Here is an 18754-nt window from a genome sequence, read left to right as displayed (position 1 = left end):
TTCTTCAATTATATACGGATTTATCCGTATATAACGGGTTTCCCAATATCCGTATAAAATATTCGTATATAATACGTTTATTACATACCGATTTAATTCGTATATAATTATCCGTATATAACTGGCTATTTTCTTGTAGTGATTGACGCTCAGCTATAGTGTTGGCCCTCAGCGGTGACTGCGGGACTTCGGAATGCTGCTCAACAGTAAAATTAGCGCTCAACGGTGACTGTGGCTCTTCTTTTGTGCACTTTCACTTCCTTTCCTGAGTCCAGCTCCTTACTACTTCAACTTCTTTTATCTAATTCATCTTAATTCCTGCGAAAACAAGGAAACCAAGCATAAAACCCATCCAACTCTCTTATCTCCAAAACTTAAGCAGCATGATTCCAAGCTAAAGGTTGTTTTTAAGGTCAAAATTAAGTATAAAAATAACATTTTTTCAACTGTTATCACATACGCACCATGAGCATGATAAATTAATTGCTCAATTGAAAGACATGTCGGAAAGAATTGCACGAATGAAAAATGAGATGCTTCGAAAAAATGGCACACCAAATACTACTGAAGAAGCTAATATTAATAGTGGCCAAGGGAGTTGCACATTGTCATCAAATAGTTTTCCCGAGGTAACTAACTTATCTACATTACTTTCATTATTACTTTTATTTGCATACTTTAAACTTTTATAGAAATCACATTGAAGATTGTCTTATAATTATGTTTTATAATGTAGGGGGTCTCAAGTTGTAAATTGTTTACATTATCACCATCACTTTGCTTGGTTGCCCATGGAAAATTGCATAATTTTAAAAGTGATACACTACATGGTAGACCTCTACCTAAGGGACATGTCAAAGTTAGTATAGATATTGCTTTGGAGCCAAATGTATCCTTGCCTATACCAATTGATGATGATGGCATGATGACAATAGGACAAGCAATAGGTACATTTGTGGCATGACCAATGAATTTCATACAGATTAGTGATGAGGTATGTTTATACAATTGTATTCATTCATATTTATGAACATATTTAATCTATTGCCTAACTTGTTTAATTGATGATGTTTTAGGATTCTACTCAACCTAAAAAGAAAAAGATGAATAAAACAAATGAATCTGTCGCACCTAAAAAGAAATGTCAAGGGAAAATGCCCTTTTAACATACTCCTCGTAAACTGTTTCATCCCAATCTTTCTGAATGGTGCAATTGTCTCTCTTCATACATGAAACTAAAGCCATTAGAGTCACTTCCTCCAATACAAATGGACAAAAACATATTTGGACTAGATAATCATAAAGAAATCGTTAATGCAGAAATTATTGAAGAAGTTACTAACTATGCATGGCTAGGTGCAACTACAATTTCTATATATATTGGGTAAAACATATTCTACAGTTTATTATTAACTTCATTATTAGATTGACACCTTATCATATTGCTAATACATTCTTATATTTTTCTTTGATAAGGTACCTATATCAAAACTTTGTTAAGCCAAATGATAAGGCGTTCTTTTTTTTATCACCCCAAATCACAACACATGAGCTACCAATGAAAGACAAAATGCAAAAAATAGTTACTCTTTTTCTTGATAATGAGGTGATTGATAAGTTTGTTCTTGCACCTATTAATACCGGGTAATACTTTACTTTACAACTTTATCAACAATGTATTATTTTAAAAGTTAGATGTACGAATTCTAATTTTGTTGATTCATTTCAAATTGTAGCCAACATTGGGTCTTGCTAGGAATCAATCTTAAACTGGAAATAATTCATTATCTTGACCCAATAGCGGTAGACATTAATATGAGGCAAGATTTGAAGAAATTGTTGGACATGTAAGAATATACATGTTGTATACTTTTACTTGTCATATTCGTATACTTTTAGTTGTACTGTTTTTACTTATACATGCTTTAATTTTATTCATTCACTAGGGTTATACAAACCTATCGAGCTCAAACAGGAAACCTGGTTTCAAAATCTAAGTCAAACAATATCAAGTGGACAACAATTAAGGTACATTACTCTAGTATGTTTTGTGTAGTATAGTCTTGATTGTGATAATTAAATTGTTGAATGACCTCATGTGACCTTTTACTTCACATTATGGTTGCTTGTACTGTACTGTTTAGGTGAATAACTTGTATTCTTGAATGTTGAAGACTTATTTCCTTATTGCATGGTAATAGTTAGTTAAATAACATGTATTATTGTGAAACTGGTTGGAGGAGTATATGGTTGTTATGAAAGCATAAATTTTTATTAAGAGTTTAAACTTGTATATGGTATATAGTTATTTGTTATTATGCACTGAACCTGTTTGGAGTATACTAGAGTTTTGAATCTTTTTTATGTTCAAAATATAAAAATGCTTTTTAATTTTGGAATTCTAGTGTCCAAGACAACCCAACGACAATGATTGTGGGTATTACGTGTGTCAATATATGAAGGAAATTATTACATGCTGTGAAGGAGGAACAATTCCAACTAATGTAAGTTATCTTTATCGTCATAATTAATTTGTAGTAATATTTAATTAACTAATTCTATATTATTTCTCTTTCTTGCAGTATTTTTCTAGTTGCAGATGTCAACAATATCATGAAAGTCAAATCATTGAAGTTAGAGAAAATTGGTGTTTACATGTAATTAGTACATGCTTATAGGTTATGTTAGAGTGATGTACATGCTTATAAGTATTGATAGGATATATATGTTATGGTTGTATATATTATCTTATAAAGCAATATTATGTCATGACACGTACTAGATGACTTAACGATTAACTTTTGAAATATTAGTGTGCCAATAATTTTTGTTCATATTAATGAACATTCTTTTTGAGACATTTGTCATATTTTTCTCAATATTTTATATTTTTTTGTATATAATAGAACCAATATTTTATATTTTATTCTAAAATTCATTATTTTTTTAAAAAAAATTTGAACCAATAGATAACGCTTCTTTAAAGAAGTGTTATCTATTGTCAGCAACAATAGATAGCGCTTCTTTAAAGAAACACTATCTTTTGTCAGTCACCAATAGATAGCGCTTCTTTAAAGAAGTGCTATCTATTGTGGATGAGAATAAATAGCGCTTTTTTTAGAAGCGTTATCTATTAATAGATAGCGCATGCATAGATAGTGCTTAAAAAACACTATGATAATAAAAAAAAGCGCTGTCTATGCACTTTTTTGTAGTAGTGCAAATACGATAGGTGGGAACCAAATACAACCATCCTTGCATTTCTTCTCCTCATTGGAACCGAATACTCCAAGATGGAACTGAGTAACACCTTCTTCAACTCCTTCAACCTTTGATCTTCATGGTCTTCTTGTTCAACAGGTCTTCATCTTTGTATTTAGCCATCAACCTTCATTATCTCCAACCAAACATTCCTCCAACCTGGAAAAAAACACAACTTCACACAAAAAGAATGACTAACCTTGTCTTCACACAAAAACAATTCAATCATACTGAATTACTCGATCCTCAATCCTTGAACTTCGATCATCGATCCTTGATCTCTAACCCTTGATGTCATCACTAACATCTCACATGCTATTGGACATTTGTAGCCTCCCCTATTGGACATTTGTAGCCTCCCCTACAGATCATCTCCTTCCAATGCACACAAGGCAAAAGGAAGCACCTATCCACAAATAGAACTAAGATTTACGAGGTACAACAAGTAGACTTATCCTCCACTCTCATGCTCATCAATCACATACTCAGGTACATCCTAACCCTAACTCATGTTCCACTCTCAACCACAAGTCAAACAAACTCTAAAAATAACCACTAACCTCAATCTTTGATTATCATCATGTTCCACAGCTCTTCAGGCTTGGTTCACGTCCCTTCTTCATCAAATTCGCCATTTTTCACCAAAATGCACTATGATAATCGATTATCTTAGTGAAATTTACCCAGAAACATCACACATGAAGGAATAATCGATTATCATCACAATCATTGATTATTTCTAAAACCACTATCTCAAAACCAACGCGTAGATAATTGATTAAACTAATGAGAATCGATTAGTGTCGAATCAAAACACATCCTGAAGATGATTCAAGCATTCAAACATACATACATCAACCCTAGATTAGGTGGAAACATAGTTAACACATTATACATGCATTCAAGCATCACACACCCATGTAAACATACTCAAACACATATAATACATCACTTGAATCATCCAGATCCAATCATTGACATATTATATCTCCAATAATAGGGTACAAAAGAGTCTCCGATAAAAACACCAAAAAGGGTTTTCAATTAGCTAAACTAACTAAGCATAATGCTTACAAATGAAAACCAAGAAGATGAAAATCTCCAAAACAGAACTTTTGATGTGAGACTGTTTTCTCACAAACGAACCCACTATCCAAAAATCAGCCTGATCCAACGGTGAAAAGTTTCACAATGATGAAAACACAAGTGTAGATTTTATGAAATTCTTCAAAACAAAGCTTCTGATGCGAGACTATTTTCTCCAAAATTAGAACTCTGATTGACAATCTGAACGGTCAAATGAAGAACCATACGAAAACACTAGTGCAACGTTTATGTTATGCGAGAATGACTTGGGTTTTCACTCTCTTCAAATGAATATAATGTGCTCTACTAATTTGACCCATATCCACTAAAATAAAGTGAGACATAATGGTCCACAATATTTGGCATATTCTCCATATAAGAATGGAGCCCTATAACCCAACACTTTTAACATATATTTGCATGGAAATCCCCATGCATCATAACTTTGTTCTCCCTTAGCATCAAACCCTTTGTTGGGATAACACAACAAAACATACATAATACATTCATAGGGAAAATTCATCACAAATATTACATAAACCTTATGCTCATTCATAGATAAACTCTTACCCAACAATAACAACGGGTAATCATAATCATATACTCATGTATCAAAACAAGGATTACTAATCAAGATAATCAAGAACAAACATAACATAGAACCATAAACAAACAAAGTCAAGCTTCCCCATACCTTGGCCAATCATAAGGCTTTATCTATAACTCTAAAACACCACCAATCTTCCTTTACACTAAGAGTTTCCCATCTATCTTTTCTTCTCCCAAAACGCCAATCTCCTCTCTTCCTCCATTTTCTCTCTTTGATTTAGAGTTTTTAAGGTTTCTAAACACCAAACCAACCGTTAATTAATTTCTACACCAATTAAATAAAGATTAAAGACCCTTTTGCCCCTAGGAAAAAATATAAAAATAAAGAAATAACATAATAATTATATTTTTAAAAAATATACACTCAAGAACACTAATTTCCAAATAAAAACCCAAAGTCTCAAAACCACTTTATTTTTAAAACCCCTATTTTCCCAGATCTTACATTCACCCCTCCTCAAGAGAATTTTCGTCCCCGAAAATTCCAATCACCCCTAAACATAGATAATGCTAAACTTCATAAACTCCTCCAAGATTACATAAAATTTTAGGCACATAATTTTGATAATACAATAACAACAATAATTCCTGAACAAATCAAAAGAACAGAACAACAAACTTCTTAATGTATTTTACATCATACAAAACAAAACCACAATCTATGCACAACTATAAATAGCAAGAAAATTCTACGTATATTCTCATCATCAAACAATAAACTACAAAGATTCACCATAAAACTAAACCAATTCTAGAACAATTTACATATAGATCCCCAAACCATAAATATTCCTACTTAACAACCACCTATAATTCATAAAAAAAATTCATTAACGTGGCATCATGTACAAGTTTTAGCACCTAATTACAAATTGATCATGCTTACATTATTCATCCAAACAATATTTCAAACAACCATTTGTAACCCAAGGCACACTATTATGCTTCAACTGGATTAAAACAATCTTTGACTTAAACATTGTACAATCAAAGCCTACACTCATATACTTGAATATGTTGCAATCATATTTAACAGGAAAAATACATCATTCTCAATTGCCATAACTCATACTAGCATGAATCACCTATAATGCATAATGAATCTAGTACCACAATCAATATCACTTTATCATACTCGAACACACTAACACAATCCTTCATCCAAAGTATTTTAATTTCACAGTGAGTACACTATTTAAATACCTCGTAGTCATTTACTAATATGCAACAAATAAACTAATCCAATTACAATTATTTACAATATAAAGTACGTAAGAGAAAACAAGATACAATTACCATCACATCATTTGGTTAAAGCCTTGTTCACTACTTGGGTACATCACAAAAGACCATACAATAACCCATAATCTTGCAACACACCAACAATGATGCAAATCCATATGTACCTTTTGTAAAATAACACAATAACCAAATGTAAATCCTAGCATTTTGTAAAACACCCATTACTATTTTCACATCACCACAAACACGATTTATAATATGGTAGCTTTAGACTAATACCCTAATTAATACACTTACGCACATTAATGATCAAAACCATACATCCTATACTACTAGCTTCACGTGAATGCCGCTCTGGTGCCTACCCATCTGAACTGAATGAACTAACTCTACAAGAGCAATGAACCTGAAAGAAAAACACCCTTGCAAACCCTCTATTCATAGGTTTTCTCCTTATACAACCCTGGCTGTAGTTCTAAATTGTTACTACCTAAATATAATAGGTCTTATATAATTGCATAAATGGAGATAAATATAATAACCTTAATATTTTAAGAGCAGAAAATTAATAATAATGACAAAATCAAATAATAATGACAAGAGCATATTGCGACAATAGTTAAAAACGATAGCATAGTAATCATGTATCCAATAAACTATGACTAAAATAAAATTACAAATAAAATCCTTATATTTTTTATCCAATAAAACTCTTCATAAACATAAATCTTTCCATTCTTTATTCTTTCACTTAAGCTTTCCATGTGTATTATCCCATATCAAATTTATTTCTTCCATTAAGAGTTGGAGTCTTCATTTTCTTCATGATGCATGTGCTCTCTTTCTTCTTGATGGACCTCTCTAGTGTTTTTGACCACTTGTTTTTCATTATGGCCGACCTCTTCTTCACCTTAATCAACATGACTGATCTTTTCTTTGCTCTGACCGACTTGTTTTTTGCTTCGTCTGATTTCTCAATAACCTCAACTAACTTACTTTTTCCTTGGTTGACCTCTCAGCACCCTTGGTTGATCTCTCAATAACATTGGTCGACTTCCCAATGACCTTATTAGCCTCTTAATCATCTTGCCTGACCTCTCAACCATCTTCTCCCAATCATTTTTTATTGCTTTCACAATTTGACTCATCAGTGGTGACTTTGTTATGATGGCGATTGTCCTTGCTTACATTGGTAAGCTCTTGTTTCAAGTTGTTCAGTGCCAACTCATTCCATAAATGGTTCTCCATATTATGATGGTGATCCGCCACTAAAGGTCCCATCTTTTATTGATGGCAATCTAGTCCTTGTAGTTTATCGTATTCTACCATTGTGGAGCACCATCCGTTGTACTCTATCGTAGTTTGTCATTTTCAACCAATCTTGGTTGTCATCCACTATTGATGGTAATCTCCTTTGTCAAAGTCATCTTAGTTGAATTTTTGCAGTTATCCACCGTCTTCCAATATAATTCTTCATAGTTTTTAGGATTTCTCTCTCTTATTCGTCCATGACTTCTTTCGCTGTTGTCTCTTTTGTTAGTCTTTCGTCGATCTCTTTCACACTTTTTATCAATTGGATGTCAATAATGCATTTGTCAATGGCAATTTGCAAAAAGAGATTTATATGGAACAACCTCAAAGATTTGTTGCTCAAGTGGAGTCTTTTGGGTTGATATTTCATCTTCTATGTCATCTTCGCAAATCATTAACAATTTGGTGTCATTAGAGTGTAGAAACAAATATTTTCACTAAGTTTTTATTGATTATATTAGTAACAAGTTTGGTACATATAATTTATATACACCAACGCTAGAAAGAATATACATATATATACATACATATATATATATATATATATATATATATATATATATATATATATATATATATATATATATATATATATATATATATTATCTTTGCCACCAATGCTTGTAGATGGTGATACATGGTGTGTCATGTATTGGGCTCCAGGTATAAACTAAGTTCCTTTCGCAATTGATCTCTTCTCTTTGTAACTTGTTTGAGAGTTAAATAACTGATGTAAACCACAATTTGTGCATAATATTTGTGGATGCAATGATGCACAAATGTATGATTGCAATGGATGCAATGGAGTTAAATATTGAACAAGATACTTTCCTTTGTCCCCACTTGTGTAAAAACATGGATGAAATAAAATTGCAGGATAAGCTTGAGATTAAAAAATAGAGAGAGAAGTTTAAGGCACAAAGAGAAGGTAAAAGAACATAGAAAAATAGAACAGAATGAGGAACCAAGATTAAAAAAAAATTAAAAACACTCTACTGCCTCGGTTGTCTGTGAGCCGAGGAAAAATCCGAACCTTTTTTACTCGGTTCAAAACCGAGGCAAAAAACTTATTCCTTTTTACTTCGCCTGTATATGCTTCGGTTTTAGAATCGGTGCCTATAAGCGAAAACAACCGCTGTCATTTCCCTTGACTGCACTAGTGCACAATTGGTTCTCCACATTACGATGGTGATCCGCCACTAATGGCCTTATTCGTTATTGATGACAATCTAGTCCTTATAGTTTATCGTTGTCTACCCCAGTAGGGCACCATCTGTTGTTGATAACAACCTACTCTATCGTAGTTTGTCTTTTTCAACCACAGTTGGTTGTCGCATCCCCTACTGATTGTAATCTCCTTTGCCAAAGTCATCTTAGTTGAAGTTTTACAATTATCCACCGTCGTCCAATATTATTCTCTATAGTTTTTAGGATTTCTCCCTCTTGTTCGTCCATGACTTCTTTCGCTATTGTTTGTTCTGACATCCCTTCTGTCACCATTGTGTTTGTTTGTTGTTCGTCGATCTTTGTTCAAACTCTTTATCAACTAAATATCAATAATGCATTCCTCAACGACGATTTGAAAAAAGATATTTATATGAAGCAACCTCAAAGATTTGTTGCTCAAGTGGAGTCTTCTGGGTTAATATTTCGTCTTCTATGTCATCTTCACAAATCATTAAGAATTTGGTGTCACTCGAGTGTAGAAACAAATATTTTCACTAGGTTTTTATTGATTATATTAGTAACAAGTTTGGTATATATAATTTATATACACCAGCGCTAGAACGAATATATATATATATATATATATATATATATATATATATATATATATATATATATATATATATATATATATATATATATTATCTTTGCCACTAATGCTTGTAGATGGTGATACATGGTTTGTCATGCAGAGTTGAGCTCCAAGTATAAACTAAGTTCATTTCATAATTGATCTCTTCTCTTTGTAACTCGTTTGAGAGTTAAATAACTGAGGTAAACCACAATTTGTGCAGAATGTTTGTGGATGCAATGATGCACAAATGTGTGATTGTGATTGATGCATGGAGTTAAATATTGAACAAGACACTTTCCTTTGCCCCCACTTTTGTAAAAACATGGATGAAATAAAATTGCAGGATAAGCTTGAGATTAAAAATTAGAGAGAGAAGTTTAAGGTACAAAGAGAAGGAAAAGAGAAAGTAAAAGAACATAGAAAAATAGAACAGAATGAGGAACCAAGATTAAAAAAAATTAAAAAACACTCTACTGCCTCGGTTGTCTGTGAACCAAGGCAGAATCCGAACCTTTTTTACTCGGTTCAGAACCGAGGCAAAAGGCTTGTTCCTTTTTACCTCGCCTGTATATGCCTCCGTTTCAGAATCGGTGCCTATAATCGAAAACAACCGCTGTCATTTCCCTTGACTGCTTTAGTGCACAATTGGTTCTGCACATTACGATGGTGATCCGCCACTAATGGCCTTATTCGTTATTGATGACAATCTAGTCCTTATAGTTTATCGTTGTCTACCCCAGTAGGGCACCATCTGTTGTTGATAACAACCTACTCTATCGTAGTTTGTCATTTTCAACCACAGTTGGTTGTCGCGTCCCCTACTGATTGTAATCTCCTTTGCCAAAGTCATCTTAGTTGAAGTTTTACAGTTATCCACCGTCGTCCAATATTATTCCCCATAGTTTTTAGGATTTCTCCCTCTTGTTCGTCCATGACTTCTTTCGCTGGTGTCTGTTCTGACATTCGTTCTATCACCATTGTGTTTGTTTGTTGTTCGTCGATCTCTGTTCGCACTCTTTATCAACTAAATGTGAATAATGCATTCCTCAACGACGATTTGAAAAAAGATATTTATATAAAACAACCTCAAAGATTTGTTGCTCAAGTGGAGTCTTTTGGGTTAATATTTCGTCTTCTATGTCATCTTCACAAATCATTAAGAATTTGGTGTCACTCGAGTATAGAAACATATATTTTCACTAAGTCTTTGTTAATTATATTAGTAACAAGTTTTGGTACATACAATTTGTATGCACCAGCATGAAAGAATATTACTCGAGTGACACCAACATAGTAATATTTTGAATTTATTATTATTTCTTATTTTTATCTTTAATTAATTTATTATTATTTCTTATTTGTTATATTTTGAATTTAATCCATATTTTTTCTATTATAAATAGAGTACATTCAACACAAAAACATTAGTCTCATACATAATTTTTCATTATATTCAACAATAAATCATTATAAAATATATATTTCTCTTTTACATATATTTTCTTTTAAAAATTAATTTATGTGAATATATAATAAAAGAATTTATTGAAAAATGTAAAATTTGAAATTAGAAAACGTTTAAAACAATTAAACATAATATATATATATATATATATTATGTATATACGACAAAGTTACTAGATGTTAGAATCCTACTAAAGAGTTTTCAACAACTGATACGTGTCTTTTTGCATGCATGCACACTTGGATTCATATTCCGTATGATCGCACGCACAACTTAAACCAGGACAATTAGTCATAAGGTCACATGAAGAGTGATGACAAAACTTCGTGCAGCTCGAGTGTCGTACAATCAATATTTTAATCATAAAAAATCTGTTCAAGAGAACACAGTAATGCCTATAAATTACTACATGCATGAAGAGTCTATAACACATCACAAAACTCATAAGAAAAAATCTGCAAAATTAAAGAATGGCTTATGCTAGGCTTGCTCCTTTGGCTCTCTACTTGCTCGCCACATCCAGTACGTAGCATTTCTTTCTTCTTAACCTTTTTTCATCATTTCTTGATATTTGTTTCAGAACTACACAAAATTATATATCGTGTTCGTTTGTTCTGACTTTGAAATATCATTGTTAGTAATGTTTCCGATGAAGAAGATAGAAGCAGCAGACTGTTCAGGTGCTTGTTCACCGTTTCAGATGCCACCGTGCGGGTCAACTGATTGTCTCTGCATCCCTGCTGGACTATTATTTGTTGGTTACTGCACTTATCCAAGTGGACTTTCATCTGTGGCGAAGATGATAGACGAACATCCGAACCTATGTCAATCTGATGATGAATGCATGAAGAAAGGAAGTGGGAACTTCTGTGCTCGTTATCCAAATAACTACATGGATTATGGTTGGTGCTTTGACTCTGATTCTGAAGCTCTTAAAGGGTTCTTGGCCATGCCTGCAGCAATCACCAAGTAATATGCGTATGCTGTGATGCATCTAGTATACTACTTCTATAAAAGAAAGCTTTTGATGCATCTACTTCTATTATTAAAAAGGGTGTTCTATCCAACACGTAGTTGCTGACTGTAGACTCCTGGAACATGAGTTAATAAACAAAAAGGTTCTGATGTATTCATTTCTTGTTTATAGATAAGAAAAAAAGAGACAAATGGTTACCATCAAGAAAAGGAAAATGGGTACATTGGGTACTTAAAATTACTGAACCTTAGTAGATGAACAAGAAACAATTCAACAGAATAATCAATCTCAATCACATTCTTGAATTAGTCAACCGTCGCCTGTACTACAAAACCGTGTTTAAAAACATTGGCTTCTACCCACCAAAGTAAAAGTTAGACGCACTGTGAACATTTTAATTAGTGTTTTTAAAACAGGTCACACGTTCAGGGTCAGGCTTACTTGGATTTGTGGGTTAAACGCAATTTAAAGCACATCACATATCAAACGCAACTTAATTATAAATTTATTTTTTAATTCCAAAAATAATAACATTTTTCCTAATGCAAATAGTTTAAAATAATGTTAAAATTAACACACAATTCAAAATAAAAAATACAATATTATCTAAATAAAATCTAAAATCATTTTAAATTCCAAATATAATATAAAAGTAAATACAAAAGGAAAAATAAATCATCATTTTTGTGTCATATATATAAACGATTAGATTATTAAATGAATAAATATATAATATTTTATTCTTTTAAAACATTTATTTTACCTATCTACAATACATCATAAAAAAGAATGGATTAAATACGAGTCAGTCGAGTTTTTAATAAACCAATTTTAAAATTAGTCTATATTAAAATTTTAATTTTTTTTAATCAACTTGTTTTAGATCTAAATCCCTGGTAGATTATTTTAGTTCGAATATTCTAATCCATTTTGATTTTAATCCGAAAAGTATATTGTAATCTTGGAGATTTATATCCTACTATGACACCTTCTTCGTACTCAATGGGTCAAGCTTTACATTTTTCACCTTTATTGATGTAACAAATTCAACTCAAGGTTAACGTGGATCATCGTTAGAGGACAACAAAAAAATTTGTACTTTAAAAATTTTAATTAGTGTTTTTAAAACAGGTTCACGGTCCGACTCATGTCACTTTAGAAACATTGACTTTTACCCAACAAAATAAAAATTGGACGTAATTTGAACATTTTAATTAGTGTTTTTAAAACAGGTTACACCATGTTCACTTTGGCACTAGTGCAGTAAGAGAATACGACAACGGTTGTTTTCGCCAATAGATAGCGGTTCTTGAACCGAGGCATATCCAAGTAAGGCAAAAAGTAGTAGACTTTATGCCTCTGTTTAGAACCGAGGCATTAAAGGGTAGGATTTTGCCTCGGTTCAAAGTTAATCGAAGCAGTAGATTTTTTATTCTTTTAATTGTTTTTTTTGCAGGACTTTATGCCTCGGTTTCCTCTGAATTGAGGCCGTATGTCCCCCTCTACTGCTTCGGTTGGCAACTTAACCGAGGCAGTATAGTCTTTTTTTGTTTTTTTCTCCTTCATCCGTCAGCCTTTCTACCTCGGTTGTAACCTTAACCGATGCCATAGTAGTGTTTTATGCTTCGGTTATGATCTCAACCGAAACATATTTCCTTGTTTTTTTTTTAAATCAGTCCTGTTTCTATTACATTCCTAATTGCAAAAATAGACCTGCATATAATTTTACAGTCAGAAAGTCCAGAATAATCCAGAAGCGTATATTTTGAATGAAAATTATATTAAAACATAAATACATTCAATGTAATCATAAATCAACTTTTTAGAAGCATACATCAATTCAATGTAATCATAAATCAACTTTGAAGCATAAATCAGTGCCATGTACAAAGTTAAACCAATCACTACAAAAAAGATGGGCATTACCGAAGGCAAGAAGCCCTCGGAAACAGCCCAAAACTGTCGGTAAAAGGTAATTACCGAAGGCTTATCGACGACCAAAGAGCCCTCGATAAATCCCTTGTCGCTAACATTTACCGAAGGCTTTTGTCCTTCGGTAATTACCGAGGGCCAAAAGCCTTCGGTAATTACCGAGGGTCAAAAGCCTTCGGTAATTACCGAGGGCCCAAAGCCTTCGGTAATTACCGAAGGACAAAAGCCTTCAGTAATTACCGAAGAGCTGAAAAAAAAAAGTATAAACTCAATCTAGAACCATGAACTGGGATTGAAGATTTCTATCAACAGAGTTCTAAGAATGAAACAGATGAGAATTCTGAGCAAAATGTATGAAGCACAAACTGGTCATATACCCTCCAAGTAATTAACAATGATTTTGGATGATACAAAGCAGATTGTGGTCCTATGTTGCGGCATTATTGGCAAGATTGCTCCATATCACAGACACTCCTCCAGCAGGCTTCTTGTCTTTCAATTGATAGAAGGTACCAGCTAGCTCCTAAAATCTTCAACCAAAACAAAATGAATATTAGTAAAGTATGCTAAATTTTCTTTATTGATATCATTGATGTCATAATCTTGTAAATGTAAAACTAGATTTTCCTCAACAAAAATGTTAAGAAAATTGTAAAGAATAAAAAGGAAAAGGCTGGCACATATACAGTGGGAGTGGTAAGGTGAATTTGCTTGAGCAACAATCAAGGAAATGCAAGTTTCAATATACTCACATGGCTAGCCAACATGTACAGAACCAAGTTGTATATAGCCCCTGCCCATGCTGTTTTTGTCACAACTCCCGTAACTTTTACAATTTGGGATGAAAGTGGAAAAATCAGAAACAACCTTGGTAAATATTGGAAAATGATGATAAAGCGAAGCACATTCTTTGTGTTTGCCATGGTTGAACCTCCGAGATTGGGGATCACAATCCAAATTAACACCTGTGGCAAACATAACAACATAAATTTTACCTATCAAGTCAAAGAAACACCTTGGCTTTCATCAAGATAAAGGAAAAAGTATAGTAATTTACCTGAGGAAGAGGCAATGCAGCAATGAAGTCTAGACCAAAACCCTTTCTCAGGTACCTAGTAGCTATCTTGGTAGTGCCTATGACAAGTTCTCCCCTCCCAAATACCTGACAAGAAGGAGCAACATAAGCTGTTCGAAACTTCATGAGAATCTGAATCATGTAAAACACATCTGCCATTGATCTTATCATTGTGAGGAAAACTTCAAGTGTTGTTCCAATATCAATGCACACTTCATCTCGAACTAGTGGCAAATAAAAGAACAGAGGGTCCACAAACAAAGAAACTAGACATACTACCAAGAAAATTTTGTCCCATCGGTGAATGGTTTGTCCCCGGGGATCTAATATTAGTGTTTTTTTTCTAACTCTCTCGTAATCCTCTGAGAATACTCTCGACAATACTCTAGCCTTCAAGAACTTCCTTGTTTCTGTCAGACCCATTTTACCCCTTATCTCAGCTAATCGTGTTCCATTGTTCCTGATTCCCTTGCCACTATTTGCAGTCGCAATTTTACCAATTCAGGGTCATCTTGAAATCTGTAAAGTGAAACTTTACACTAGAGGCTAATAGTATAGATTATGAAAATCACTTTGAAAGACAGCATCAATTATTAGATATATATGTGAATTATGTGTATCTAAGAGTAAGGATTTTGTGTGAAGTGAATTTGTTCGTACAACAAATAGGTAAGGACAAGTTCATATTTGAGTTGCATTTTTAGCCTCAATCACTTAGTTTAATTGATGAAAACTGAGATTAAATGACAAATGAAACAAACAACATGACTGAGACATGACAGAATATGATTTCCAATATTAAAAGACTCAATCAGAGGATTGCACCGAATAAAATGAAAATTACAATGACTCAAGCAACAGAACATTCAAACTTGGAGACCTAACACAGAAATGCAGATTCAAGAACAAACAAACAGATTGAATCTCATTCAAACCTTTAATCAAACAGTTCATGAGCAACATTAACCATAACACTCAAGACAATGCACAAAACAGAGGATTAAACCATAAGACAGTACAAACGAATAAAGAACAACGCGGAAGCTAAACGAAACTAAACGCATAAAATCAAAACAAGACAAAAACAAAGCAAATAAAGACAAAACGAAATGAAGATGACATAAACAGAAACACAAAACCAAAAACAAAGACTCGAAAGACTTAACTCCTAAAGATGCGCCTTAACCTAGGCTCTGAAATAACATGGCGCTCCGAGGAGAAGACGGAACTTGAGCGATTTGGACTCCTCGAGGCATCCTTAAGGTTGATTCGCAGGGGAAAGAAGTAGAGAAACAGAAAACCCAAGGCGCCAAGGGAAAAACCCTAATTAGTGGAGGAAACCTTAAATGTACCGATTAATCAGTGAGAAATAGTGTTTAATCGGTGGGAAGTGAAGATTAAACGGTGAGAGGAGGTTTAATCAGACAAAAATGGTGAAAAAGGTGTAAGGAGGCAGAAACCATGGCAGTCGCGCGACACAATGCTCTAAAGGGATGCAAACAATTTCTTTTTTTTAGCCCCAATCGAGCCTCTTACCGAAGGCCACACCCCCTCGCTAAACTCTTCTTTGCTGTCCGTAATGCTATTTCACCATGGTCTTCGGTAATCATCTATCTGACCGTCGGTAACGCACTTTTACAGAAGGCCAAGAGGCCGTCCATAAAAACCCTTCGGTAATAATTCAATTTCTTGTAGTGAATGTAATAATATGTTCCACAATAACAAACATAGCAAGGAGGCTGAAATTTAATAAAAACTAACCTGATACTTAGTCATGTACACATTAACCACAGTTGCATGAGCAACAAGTTGGTGATGTGTGGTCAAATAGGGTTTTGTTCCTAAATTAAAGTGTGTGATATTTTAGGAATGTTCCCAAAAAATTTTAGCAAAGCATTCAAGTGAAAATGTTAAGAAGCACCATATTCATCTTCTAAAGATTGAGGAAAATCTCAATGAAATAGAGTTTCAAATGCTTCAAAACCTAAAATTCTTTTAATATAAACGATGATTAATATTAATGTTTTATCATCACCAATAATATGAGAAGTTGCTATATGTAAAGCACAATAAAAATATCCATAATAAAGTTTTTATTCTTAGCATTTGCCAATACTTCATTGATAAGGTTGTTGTAAGATTCAATTCTTTCTTGGTTTATACTTCCACTTAGCTTTCCATCTGTGAATATATATTCAGTTTATAGTAGATAAATAAGTACTGATTGTAATGAAACACCCAAACAAGTAAAGCTTACTCCAAAATAATCATAGATCTATATTTGAATTACTCGGAAGAATTCTTGACCATGTAAAATCTATAAACATCCAAATTCATATCCTTCATAATTTGAACATTGTCCTGAAATATAAGATGTAACAAAACATGTTTATTTGAAAACGATGGAAAACAAACTAAAACAACAATTCTTTAAATTTTTTTAATGTTTAACATTTCTTTTAGTTGAACTTTCCTAGGGTCTAGTCTAAGTAATAAATAATCATTTAATTTGGATAGAATGTTCTAAATATATTTATCTAGAGTTTGATAAATAAGGTCCTAATGGTAATCATTAATAGGTGTAACAATAATCGTGATAAGAAATGAAATTTACAAAAGCAACACTTTATTTCATATTCTATGATGCAAATATCTGATAAGCTTTCAGCGCTACTTTTCATTAATGATGATAGTTGATAAATTACATCAAAAGAAACAAAAATTTTGAATTGACAATACCTTGTAGCGGTGATACGAGTCAACTGCAACATCCTCATTGCTTCTATCTTCTATCTTTTCTACATGTTAATTACTATATATCAATAATTATATAAATTTTGGAAAAGATCTTCAGTATAACCATAGGAGAAAATCATAAACATATATATTTGCCTGGATATTTGTGAGTGAAGGTTTCCCAAATACTCGGTCCTTTACCACCCTCATTGGCTGCACCTTCATACTGCATACATACATAATCAACCAGAGCAGTCAAGCAGAGCAGTCAAATAGAGTAGGATGTTTGGTTCTGATTTGCAATGGAGAACCCTAGAAAAAGAGGGGTTTTTTTTAAAGTTTTTTAAATTGGGTCATTATAAACCCTACTCGAAAGGCCAACTACATGTGTTGGCATCCGATCTAGACAACAAAGCTCAAGCCTGGATAAATGTTTTCACAGGAGTGAACGAAAGAAAGAAAAGAAGAGAGGAATTAGGGTTTTTGGGTTTTATGAATTTAGGGATCTAGGCCTTGTTCACTTGAATGGATTTGGGGGAGAGTGATTGGAGGGATTTGAGAGGATTTGAAAGTAGATTTTTTTGTTGTTTATTTGAGTGGATTTGGAGGCAAGTGAGAGTGAATTTCGAGGTAAGTGAGAGTGAATTTGGAAGTAAAGTTTGTGAGAATTAGTGTAGGATTTGATTGACGTGACAGATTAAAAAAATTTACTTCCAAATCCACTCTTATTTACCTCCAAATTCACTCAAATAAACAACAAAAAAATTAACCTTCAAATTCTCTCAAATCCCCTCAATCACTCTCTCCCAAATTCATTCAAGTGAACAAAGTCTTAATGATGAACGAAGAACATGACTTACCACATCAATGAACAATAAACAAACTCTGTGTGTCAAGAAGTAGGAAGAACGATCTTCATCAGCGAGAGCCTGAGCCATGAACACTATGAGAGAACGTGAGCCAGCGATAGTGAATGACGGACTTAGCTAAGAGTGAACGAGAGTGGAGGCAACGGGAGGGGCTGAACTGAGAGTGAGCAAGAGAGAGTTAGACTTGGGCTTTGTATATCAGTGAGTGAGCTCGGAAGGCTTCGTATATCTCTTGAGAAGGTGCGACAATGACTAGTCTAGGGGACTACTGTTGTATGCGTGAAGAAAGGAGAAGAAACCCTCCTAAAGTTCATGCTTTGAGAGAACTTAGAGTAGTGACTAAGATTATTGATAAATTTTGAATGGAATTTGTAAAATTTTTAGATTTTGG

At 33.2% G+C, this 18754-nt stretch overlaps 1 protein-coding gene across 1 annotated transcript; it reads left to right on the top strand.

The window, feature by feature from the left end:
• Positions 1-11184: 11184 nt before the first annotated feature.
• LOC108331005 (albumin-1-like) lies at positions 11185-11904 on the top strand. The gene is made up of 2 exons (XM_017565611.2): positions 11185-11297; positions 11414-11904. Exons 1-2 carry the CDS (start codon positions 11246-11248, stop codon positions 11746-11748), a joined length of 387 nt encoding a protein of 128 aa, XP_017421100.1. The 5' UTR covers positions 11185-11245; the 3' UTR covers positions 11749-11904.
• The last annotated feature ends 6850 nt before the right edge of the window (positions 11905-18754 follow it).

Source organism: Vigna angularis, chromosome 4 (genome assembly GCF_016808095.1).
Source record: "Vigna angularis cultivar LongXiaoDou No.4 chromosome 4, ASM1680809v1, whole genome shotgun sequence".
NCBI lineage: Eukaryota > Viridiplantae > Streptophyta > Magnoliopsida > Fabales > Fabaceae > Vigna > Vigna angularis.
This window is presented reverse-complemented; position numbering and strand designations above follow the sequence as displayed.

Coding starts and splice junctions, on each gene's coding strand:
- LOC108331005 (XM_017565611.2), top strand. CDS start 11,246: ATGGCTTATGCTAGGCTTGCTCCTTTGGCTCTCTACTTGCTCGCCACA. Junction 11,298..11,413: donor CTACTTGCTCGCCACATCCA/GTACGTAGCATT, acceptor TATCATTGTTAG/TAATGTTTCCGATGAAGAAG.